Below are 12460 nucleotides of genomic sequence, written 5' to 3'. Positions count from 1 at the left end.
AAATTAATTTCCTTTAATGAAGAAATATATACCAACATCAGTTACATTGAAACCATCATATTCATTATACACACAAAATATTTCAACTTTTCGATCGATCTACAAAAATACATACGTAGTATAAGAAATGGATATGTTACCTGTAAAATCTTTCTATACTTTAATGTATTCATTAATAAATAAGAAAAGAAATTCGGACAAATTTCTACAGAAATATCATGTACTATTGTTCTAAAACAAATATTACCATTTCTTAAACTCATTAATGATGTTGACATAATTTGTCCAAGAGAATTCTCCTTTCACTTTAAACAGTAAGATTTTACACTCATTTTTTTAGTTTTCTTGTAAATAAAAAAACTTGTATATATAAAATTTATTTTTAAAACATTTAAAATATAAAAATGTAAATCCTATAAAAGTAGCACTTCTTTATAACTCTCATATCAGGATGTATTGCATATATTACCTTTGGTGAGCAAAGAATAAAGAATATATCAACATATATATTCTTTGATAACTAATATTTAAGGAATTGACAGCGTATACTAGAAATATAGATTAAATAAACTCTAATATATACTTTCCGATATTTCGGCGAACGTCACGTTGCCATCTTCTTGGGAACTTACTACAAAGACACGTGCACCAAAGTACTAATAACAGCAAATGAGACTGAAGCTAGGAAGCTAGCATTTTCCTAAAGTCCTGATGGTGCCCCCCTGGCAGGCTATATTGGTAGTTCTTGGCCTTTGGGCTGAAGTTCTTCTGATAAAAGTTTCCCAAATTTGGGGCAGTTTCATGCATCCAAATTTGTTGAGGTTTGGCATGTTCCTAAGGGCCGAGGCTGATTCCATGAAGTCTTTCATACTTGAACTTGCTGCGGTGTATTACTGTGGCTTTCTTCCATCTTATTCTGTGGCGAGTATCCAGAGCATGGTCTGCAAGCCCAGAGTGGCTGTACTGGTGAAATCGGATGTAATCCTTGTGTTCTGAGATTCTGATATTTGCTGTCCTGCCTGTTTGGCCAAAGTAGGACAGTTTCAATCAGGACTTTAGGAAAACGCTAGCTTCCTAGCTTCAGTCTCATTTGCTGTTATTAGTACTTGTGTGCACGTGTCTTTGTAGTAAGGTCCCAAGAAGATGGCAACGTGATGTTTGCCGAAATATCGGAAAGTATATATTAAAGTTTATTTAATCTATATTTCTAGTATACGCTGTCAATTCCTTAAATATTAGTTATCATGTTTAACCAGCATATAAGCCTCTCAACAAGAATATATATTCTTTATTCTTTGCTCACCAAAGAAACTACAAAAGATGTGATTCATTTTCTTTTAAATATAAAAATAAACAATCCTTTAGAGAATACAAATAAGAGAAAAATAAAAAACGAATTGGTACCTGTGATATTAAATATCCTGAAGTATTCTACAACTGTGAATTTGCAAATAAAATTATAGTTTAGTTATGTAATCAATAGTTTTAGTAAAGACAAAAGAATTTATATGCAAGGTCTTTGAGAAAAAGAAGATTCACAAAATATGGTAGTAATAATTAAGTTTCCAAACTTATTGAAAACCAATACCAATAGAGAACTAGAGAACTAAACAGTTAAAGAAAAAAGTGACCAAATTCCATTCCAAGATAAACTTTGAAGAATTGTTAATAAATATTTTAGTGAAGTTGCAATAGGTCAAACCCCAACTAAAATTACTGAAGATGATTTTAAAAGATATCAAAGTCATTTAGAAAATGATAATATTCATGTTACACAAAATGAAATAAAAACATTAGATTCTTTATACAATCCAAAGGAAGATGTAATATTGAAAAGTGCTCAATCAGATCAAGGCAGAACAGCACTGGATATTAATTAGAAAAAAGTATGGATTTTTTTAGTTTTCTTTTAAATAACAAAAACATTTATATAAAATTTTTATTTTTAAAACATTTGAAATATAAAAATGTAAATCCTATAAAAGTAGCACTTCTTTATGACTCTCAGATCAAAATATAATATCCCATGAGCATTCTATTCAAATCTTGTATTGCATGCTAACTTTTTCCAAAGAAAAGATCAGATGCTATTTTATTACCAATCATAATGCTATAGATATAGATACAATTAAACTATATACAATAAACGGGAAATTAAATTGGAAATGAATACCATAAAAATATAAATGGATACTGCAATCAGTAACAAATATTTTGAAATGAGAAATATAAATGCCTTACAAAGTAGGGCGTCCTTCTTTTTAACAAAAGGAAACAATTCATTCTATGATTATTGTTATAGTTTTAGGTTGTAAATTTTTATTATGCTATTTAAATATAATGTCAACTTTTTCAGGACAACCAAACTTTAGTGTGGTATTTGGTGCTTTAACCTGAATTATATTTGATTCCTGAATGTTACTACTTTTGTATTTTAGTTTTTTTACTCTAAAAAAATCGACATTGTCAAATATATAATATTTTCTCTGATTTCACTTGATGATTCCTGTTTAATATAAATTTTGTTATAATTGTGTTTTCTTTTTAAGTTTGGTTTAGGCATTTCTTTATTTTTATTTAATGAAGGAAAATGGGGATTTAGATAATGAAAAATCTGTAGTCTCTGAATATGTATGTACTCCATTTGGAGGAGTTTTAGAACTTTCGAGAGAATCTTTGATTGTATTAATTATAGGAGTTTCTGATGCAAGAAATTCTTTGGAAGCTGGGGAAGATAGCAAGTCATTAGAAACTGCAGCATCATTGGAAGCTTTGGGGTAATTAAAAATTGGGTTGCCATTGGAAGCTTGGGAGTAAATGGACAATAGGGAAGTTTGGAAGTCATCAGGACTTCCAAATTCCAAACTGGGGAGTCATTAAAAACTGGTGGAGATATGGATTCATCAGAAGCTATGGAAGGTATAGATTTAGCTGAATCTATTGGAGCAATAACAGATGCATTTATACTAGATTCAGCTGTATGAGAAATGTCTATAGTAGGTGTCTTGAAAGAGAGGAGAATTGTGATGAAGGGGGAAATTGAGCCTTTTCTAATAGGGAATTTTGATGTTTTATATGCCTCCTAATTTTAAGGATACATCTTCTTGGTAGTGGGATAAATTTCTTTTCATTACTAGTATTTTTTATTGATTCCTTTATACACACTTTCTTATTTTTAAGCTTTTTTTTTATCCATTTTTCTAATTGTCTTGAATTTACTCTCTCTCCATAATTATTTATAATTTCTTTTTGGCTTTTATTAAGCTTGTATGTTTCAGTTTGTTCAACTTCTCTTGGTAATACTTCTGAATAGTGAACTGTATTAAAATTTTCATTTGATGAGTTTGAAGGATTTTGATTTTCAACAATTATAAGATTGTGTTGTATCAGGTTATTAATGTTGTCTTTTGATATTTGCATCATTAGGTCAGAGGTCAACATATTGGCATCAATATTGTCAGAATGTTCTGTGAAATCTCTAAGAGAATCCAGGTCTTCTGTTGTGTGTGATTGTTTGGCAATTATGGTTTCAGTTTGTTCAACTTCTCTTAGAAATACTTCTGAATAGTGAACTGTATTAAAATTTTCATTTGATGGGTTTGAAGGAGATTGATTTTCAACTATTATAGGATTGTGTTGTATCAGGTTATTAGTGTTGTCTTTTGATATTTGCATCATTAGGTCAGAGGTCAATATATTGGCATAAACATTGTCAGAATGTTCTGTGAAATCTCTAAGAGAATCCAAGTCTTCTGTTGTGTGTGATTCTTCAGCAATTATGGTTTCAGTTTGTTCAACTTCTCTTAGTAATACTTCAGAATAGTGAACTGTATTAAAATTTTCATTTGATGGGTTTGAAGGAGATTGATTTTCGACTATTATAGGATTGTGTTGCATCAGGTTATTAGTGTTGTCTTTTGATATTTGCATCATTAGGTCAGAGGTCAATATATTGGCATAAACATTGTCAGAATGTTCTGTGAAATCTCTAAGAGAATCCAAGTCTTCTGTTGTGTGCGATTCTTCGGCAATTATGGTTTCAGTTTGTTCAACTTCTCTTAGTAATACATCGGAATAGTGAACTGTATTAAAATTTTCATTTGATGGGTTTGAAGGAGATTGATTTTCAACTATTATAGGATTGTGTTGTATCAGGTTATTAGTGTTGTCTTTTGATATTTGCATCATTAGGTCAGAGGTCAATATATTGGCATAAACATTGTCAGAATGTTCTGTGAAATCTCTAAGAGAATCCAAGTCTTCTGTTGTGTGTGATTCTTCAGCAATTATGGTTTCAGTTTGTTCAACTTCTCTTAGTAATACTTCAGAATAGTGAACTGTATTAAAATTTTCATTTGATGGGTTTGAAGGAGATTGATTTTCAACTATTATAGGATTGTGTTGTATCAGGTTATTGGTATTGTCTTTTGATATTTGCATCATTAGGTCAGAGGCCAATATATTAGCATCAACATTGTCAGAATGTTCTGTGAAATCTCTAAGAGAATCCAAGTCTTCTGTTGTGTGCGATTCTTCGGCAATTATGGTTTCAGTTTGTTCAACTTCTCTTAGTAATACATCGGAATAGTGAACTGTATTAAAATTTTCATTTGATGGGTTTGAAGGAGATTGATTTTCAACTATTATAGGATTATGTTGCATCAGGTTATTAGTGTTGTCTTTTGATATTTGCATCATTAGGTCAGAGGTCAATATATTGGCATCAACATTGTCAGAATGTTCTGTGAAATCTCTAAGAGAATCCAAGTCTTCTGTTGTGTGTGATTCTTCGGCAATTATGGTTTCAGTTTGTTCAACTTCTCTTAGTAATACTTCTGAATAGTGAACTGTATTAAAATTTTCATTTGATGGGTTTGAAGGAGATTGATTTTCAACTATTATAGGATTGTGTTGTATCAGGTTATTAGTGTTGTCTTTTGATATTTGCATCATTAGGTCAGAGGTCAATATATTGGCATCAACATTGTCAGAATGTTCTGTGAAATCTCTAAGAGAATCCAAGTCTTCTGTTGTGTGTGATTGTTCAGCAATTATGGTGTCAAAAGCACTAAGAAATTGTTCAGCTGTTTGCAGTGATTGTTCCATGGTTGGTGGTGGTTGTACAATAGCTGCAATTATATCTTCTATAGATGGCAATAATTGCTCTGTGACTTCATTTAATTGATCTGTGGTTGTTGGTAATTGTTCTGTGATTGGAAGTGATTGGTCAGTGGCTGGAAGTGATAGTTCAATGGGTACTGTGTAAGAAACGTCAACTGTATCTCCATCAAAACTGGACCTCAAAAAATTTGTATCAGATGCATCTAGATATGACTCTTCGATGATATCTTTTTCATATAAAAGTGTGTTCTTTGTTACAAAAAAGAAATAAAATGTGTCATTCATAATTTTTATGAAACTGTTAGGAGGAACATTTTTTTTTTCAAAATATTGAATGAATTCTGGACAACATGTTACAATATTTGTCGTTCCTTGGAAATTAATAAAATCGTCAATATTTTTATTATGATTATTGTTACCAATATAGAATATTGCATTTGCATGAAATATAGTGTAAAATTTGACATTGTTGGTTTTCATAATTCCAAAATATGTATTCCGAGAAGCAAGAATGTAACGGTAATTATCACTTTGCCATTCTTTAAAATATGCACTCTTAAAGAATAATCTAGCACTTATATAATAGTCTAGTATGTCATAACACACATTTCCTTTTCTCCCTTTGTTTGAAATCTTAAAATCTTTGTCCTTATCATCCACTTCTATTGCAAAAGTTGCCACTCCTCCATTTCTGGATCTATAGTTTCTCATAATTTTGCTCTCTTTAAGGCTCTGCATAAAAGCCACAGCATCAGCCTATAAAGAAATCAATATAAACCATAAGTTACTATTTTAGTGCTACATAGCGATCTAAATCAGCGTTTTTCAACCTTTTACACCTGCAGACTGGGGAAAATAGGAGAAATATTTCGCAGACCAGCTGATGGCTAAGACAGAAACATAAACCAATGTAGATATTATTTTATTTATTAAATCCAATATTATAAAATTACAGTTTTTTGCTAGTGCAACATCTGCTGCTGCTTAGAGGTTAGAAAATTTGATATATGTGGCAGGAGCATCGTTTCTGAGACGAAGCGCTGCAATAACATCCATTTGATTTCTCTGTTTGGTTTTCGTTACTGACATGGCTGAAAAAGTCTTTTCACACAAATAGAAAGTCAAAAAATGACCAACAACTTGATAGTTTTATAACTCAGAGATGGATATTCTTTTTCGAGTGATATCCAAAATTGAGACAATGATTGCATTTCATGTCTGGACACCAGAGTGACATCAGAAAACAACTTGATCAGCTTTTCTTTTTCACGAGGATCAAGTGAACATGATTTTATATCTTCCAAGAAGGGATTATTAATCCAGAGGTTATCTTTATAAGGATCCTCATTTTTAGGGAAATAATTATTAAAGTGTTCAGCTAACCCCTTAAATGTTGACTTATGTTGATGACTTACTAGTTGACATCAGTAGCAATTAAAAATTCTCCCAAAAGTGGAAACATTTCTATATCTTCGAAAGAGCCAGGTTATTTTGGAATGCATCAATTTTATTTCTCAGCGTAAAAATATTTGTACAAGATCCCTGAGGAGAAATATTAAGTTCATTAAGAAGGCTAAATATGTCCGCCATATACGCAAGCTTAGCCATCCACTCCTCATTCAACCAAGGCCATTCAACTTAGTCAGATTTTCGCTCTCACAGAAACTGCTTTACTTCTTTTGCAGTTCGGAAAGGCATGCAAGAACCCTTCCTCTCGATAACCTCCTCACTTCTGCATGGAGAAGGAGATGTTGGTGGTGTGAGTCCATACTCTCACAGTGTTGTGAACAGCCTGGTGTTCATAGCTCGACAACAAATTTCATTAACGATCTTCACCGCATCATTCATCACAGTGTTTAGTTCAGTAGAAAGCTTCTTTGCAGCTAGGTCTCCCGGTGGAACATACAGTGAGGGGACAAAATTTCTGAGTACACAACATCTTTTATTTTCGCAACTACACCTCAGCAACGTCCAGTCATGCTCGCAGCACCGTCCATACACACTCCGATGCATTTGCTCCAGTCTAAGCCCTGGGCTTGAAAATACCAGTTAAGTGCATTAAGTATCTGAATTAGTGGTAGTTCCAGTAAGTCAATGGAACAAAGAAGTTCTTTGCTTAAGTCTTCATCTTCACTAAACCTCACAAAGCAAAGTAGGATAGCATGTTTACTCATGTCAGTTGATTCATCAAGTTGAATCACGAAAAATCTTGATTTCTATATCCCTTCTACAACTTGCTTTTCAGTATCAGTGGCCATATCAATAATTCTCCTCTGAATGGTGGTGTCCGAAAAGCGATATACCCTCCAATTTAGTGCCTTGATGACCCAAAATTTCTTATATGACATCTAAGATGCAAGACTTTACTAATTCCTCACCAATAGTAAACGGATTTTTCATTTTAGCTATTCGAAGAGCAAATAAATAACACACTCAAAGCAGCGACTTATCACTAGTCGTCATCATTTTCATTTCACTTTTCTGACTTTTCATCTGGTTGCATAATCTTTCAAAAAAGACCAGTGGCTTATCAATAAAATCTCTGTGCTTCGAATGCCAATGACAAGCAACTTTGGAAGGTTTCACAGAGCCATTTCACGGAGAATTTCGGAACACACTACACACACAGGCTGTGGCAATAGTTCACTGCCAGCGGCTACAACGAGACCAAGCTTTAAATAGTCCTTGTCAAAACACCTAACAAAGTTTCCTTTTTTTTTTGGTTTCTATTGTACATTCCAAAGTATCAACATATTGACTTTTCTTTGTTTCTTCTAAACTTGAAGCACTAGTACTTGGCATACTTTCGGTATCATCAATACTTTTCTTCTGAATATTGTCCTTGCCTTTACTAAAGATTAACGGTTTTGCAGTTTGACTTTTTTGTCTCCATTTTGTAGGGTTTCAAATTTTACGAAACAAATAACTTGTTTTCCAAAATACCACAACACAATATAGCTTTGAATGCAAATGACAATATGCACAAGAGTGGTAAAATAAGAATTTTTGCAACATGTTTTCAACAGGTGAGTTGATGCAATATTGATATTCGACAGCCGTGCACTTCACCTATACTTCTAGCTCTACATTGTTGCATGCAGCATCCCACTCGCCCTGCAACAATGTACCGCCTGAATCATGTAGCCTCTATATGATTTGGAAGAAATTTTTGGTGAACCGCCAGGAAATTTGCCTGACCACAGGTTGAAGAAGGATCTATATCATTTGTTAACCCTAAACATTTACATGCCATCATCAAAGCTTGGCAAAATAATAAAACATATTACAATTATTGTGCAGCAAGCAACGAAAAATGACTGTAAATTTCAGTATTTGTTGCAATATTTTTCATTTTATTCCAGATCCAAATCACATTACTAAATCGTTTTATGTAAAAATGCCAAAATTCACTTTCTTTATACATATATAAAAAAAATATTCACAGTTAATTGCTGGTGGTCGAGTTAAAAAATATAGCTCAAGATTTATTCGTTCTACCTGATCCAATCTATTGGCAATTATCTTCCTCATTAAATTACGAAACACTGATCAATTATTTAAATCCCAATAAAAAATATTGTATTTATAATGAAATTTCATACAAAAGAAACAGAGCAATAGACAGTAGTTTTTGGCAATCAGAATAATTGATGCTGGTGTCAACTATAAACTTAGCTATTACTATAATCTTTTGCAAAACAATCCACTAAATCATTGCAGCATCACATACCATTCCAAAGGCAGAGTCCATTTGGCAATCAATAACCATTGCTAAATTGGCAGTATATACAGGGAGAACCATCACAGTGCCTGCTCCTTTCTTGTGCCCAAAAAAATCATATTACCAAAGTATATTTACAATACATTAAAAATAGATAAATGGTTCATATTCAACAAAATGTTGTCACTTCTACCAGAAAATTTAGGTGCTCACAAAATCAAAGATATGTGGGGGAACTATTGCATAGGCATTCCTTGCAAAATATTACATGGATTGAATGGGATTTTGAAAGTGCTGAATTAAATGTTTGGTCTGTTTCCTCATTAGAAGCACAAGCTGATTGTCATTTTTTGTTAAACAGGTAAGAAAATAGTTTTACAAACAAAATTGAAGTCAGTGATGTTCGAAAACATGGTTACAGTTATTAAAAATTAAGCAATCACTTACAGGATGTTAGTAAACTACAGTCAGATAGTTGACAATGAACAAATTATACAAGGGTAGGCTGAAAAGTTCTGGGCCTCGACCATAACTGGCAACACTATTGGCAAATTTTTTGGTACATCGGTCATAAGCATCCATGTGAAATTGCAAGTCATTCTATCAAGCAGTTTGTTTTATACAGCTGACTATAGCAAAAGTGTTGTCTCTATCCCTTGCAATGGATAAAATTGAGTATTGTGTGGTTATAAAATTCTTTGCAAAAGGTTTAACACTAAAATAAATTCATTCGAAGTTCAATAAACTTTGTGGGACTCTTCTCTGTTTTCAGCGATTAAGAAATAGGCTGTGAGTATAAGTGTGGCCGTACCAGCCTTGAAGATGATATACATGAAGGAAATCCAAAAAGTGTAACAACACCACAAAGTATTGATCAAGTGCAGGATATGCTATTGGATGACCAACGAATCAAAGTGCATAAAATTACTGAGACTATAGACATCGCAAAGGAACATGTACAATATATTTTGCATGAAGAATTGCAAATGAAAAACCTTCTGGAAGATGTATGCCAAGCTTGCTCACAGCTGATCAAAAATGCACTCGCATGGAAATCTTTGAACAGTGCTTGGTGCATTTTAACAAGAATAAAACTGATTTTGTGCATTGGTTTATTACTATGGCTGAGATTTAGATTCACCATTACACACCAGAATCCAAACAGCAGTCAAAACAGTGGACAGAAGCAGCACCAAAGAATACAAATTCAGTTCCATCAGCAGGAATGGTCATGGAATCGCTGTTTTGGGATGCTAAAGGCATTTTGTTGTTAATTATCTTGAAAAGGGTAAAACAATAACTGGGGAATATTATTCCCTTTTACCCAGACCAGACAAAAAAATTCGCAAGAAAATACCTGGTTTGCAGAAGGAAAAACATCATCTTACTTGCCCACAAAGGTGTTTTGGCAATCGCAAAAATTAAGGGATCTGCACAATGAATTTTTGGAATATCAACCCTATTCCTTACATTTGGCTCCCTCTGACTTCTATCTCTTCCCAAAACTAAAATTCTTCCTCGCTGATCAGCATTTCTCTTCAAATCGAGAAGTGATTGCAGCTGTAGAGGGGTATTTTGCAGATCTTACTGAGAACCACTACAGGGATGGGATAATGGTGCTAGAACATTGCTGGAATAAATGTATTAGTGTTAAGAGAGAGATTATGTTGAATAATAATAATTTTGTAATTATAAATTCGTTTTTTCATTATTAGGCTGAGAACTTTTCAGACCACCCTGGTATATGAAGATATTTTAAGCAAAATGTACTACAAAGAATTAATGTCAAAGAATACATTTTATAGCCTCAGTCAAAAATATTTCACTAATATTTGATAACAAACTCAATCTTTTCGTATTCAGGTGACACTTGAATTGAAATGAAATTTTGCATCTCCATGAATAAAATGGCACTTTTCGGTATAATACCATCAGAGGTATACATCATATCAGTGTCAAATAAGTTTTTTTTCATTACAGAAAGCTTAAGCATTACCACAAAACCTCTTAAAAACCTCCATCGACACACCTCCACTCCAATGTGAACGACCTTTGACTGGTTATTTTGTCATTTTATCTTTTATACAATTTTTTACAATGTGCATATGATCCTATGCTTTTCCTATCAATGCTTGTCCTTTGAATTCATTTCCCTTGTGATTAATTAAGCAATCATAATCTCTACCATTATCTATTATATTCAATAACTTCCCAATTGTTTGCCTCTTTATGATGCAGTTCGAATTTATTAATAAATCTCGAATAACTTCATATCTTCATCGACTGCATATGGTATTTTTGCCCATGCAAGCTGCAGAATTTGCCACTGTGACCAGACTGAATATTTTTCAATATGATAAACAGATAATGGTTCATTTTGTAATACTTTAAATGATATCCATTTTTGGTGTTGTAAACGTGATCAGTATGTTTAATTTACATGAAATATTTGCATTTTTATATCCAGTATATTCAAAGTTCACTTTACTATGTCCAAAAATATATCATGTTTTGATATATTCATAGAGGGTAAAATGTTTCGCCTCCTTAGACTCCCTAGAGAATTAAATTAAATTCAGATTGTGCAGGTTTGAGTAAATGAAAAATATTTGTATTTTCATTTACACATGCAATCTTCTTCAGTTAATCCATTGTAAGTGGCAAACATCACAATTATTTTATAACTATATTTCCAAAAATCTATTTACAATATACATTTTTGTAAATAGATTTACAAAAATACTGGTTACAAAATCTATTTTCTGCCATCAAAAGTACACCTTCGTGATTTGCTTTCTTTGCAGAATGCATATAACATTTCTAAAAAATAATAACTATATATTGATTCCATAGAAAGAATAGATTTTCCAAACCATTTAATGTTCGTATATATTCTTAGGAAATTGATTATGATTGAAATATGGAATAAGTTCTATACATGTTATTAAACTAGTAAGTAATGCAAGTCATTAATTATAGTATCAAATTTGTTCAAAAATTGATGTCCTTCAGAGAAAACAGTCTTCATACGTCTATAAATTGAATTTGTTTTCATTAAATTTATTAAATTCAGTGTTTCCCAACACGATTACCAATATTCGGTAGTAATATTGGTAATCGTGTTGGGAAACACTGGTAATCCCAACTGTGATTAGCAATATTCGGTAGTAAGTAATAACAATATATTTCTTGATCGTCATGCTCCATAGTAGCACACACACATCATCTGTCTTCCAACATTTTTCATGTCCTTTGTCCCTTTCAAACAAAAGAAACCAATGCACAATCATTTAAAATTCAACGCATAATTTGATTTTACTTTATTAGATATTTTGCACGTCAATTGACTAAGATACATTATTAACTGGAAACAGGCCGAATTGAAATTCTGATAAGTACTCTTATATCAACATATATTTTGTTAATAATTCCAATTTCACAATTTTCTCTGAATGGCACATTAGTCAACATTTTCTTCTTAGATTCAGATTTGTTATTAAATTGCATCTCTTTTAGACAGCATATATATCAGATCTCCATTTTCAATATACCTCATGTGAATTTTTATTTGTTTTTTTAATTGCTTATACAGTACTTTATCACATTTCCATTTTTAAT

General features: G+C 32.2%; 1 protein-coding gene across 3 annotated transcripts in view; it reads right to left on the bottom strand.

The window, feature by feature from the left end:
- Positions 1-1203: 1203 nt before the first annotated feature.
- Positions 1204-12460, bottom strand: part of LOC150106175 (uncharacterized) — a 255223-nt gene continuing 243966 nt past the window's right edge. For all 3 annotated transcript variants that reach the window (XM_090394522.1, XM_090394523.1, XM_090394524.1), the window contains one exon: positions 1204-5877. In XM_090394522.1, coding sequence (XP_090250648.1) covers positions 2992-5877 — 2886 coding nt within the window. In that variant the 3' untranslated portion in view covers positions 1204-2991. The remainder of the gene's footprint in view (positions 5878-12460) is intronic.

This window comes from Typopeltis vanoorti, chromosome 6, assembly GCF_054136105.1.
Source record: "Typopeltis vanoorti isolate ZY-2024b chromosome 6, IOZ_Tvanoo_1.0, whole genome shotgun sequence".
NCBI lineage: Eukaryota > Metazoa > Arthropoda > Arachnida > Uropygi > Thelyphonidae > Typopeltis > Typopeltis vanoorti.
The sequence above is the reverse complement of the archived record's forward strand: the minus strand, read 5'-3'. Positions and strand labels throughout refer to the sequence as shown.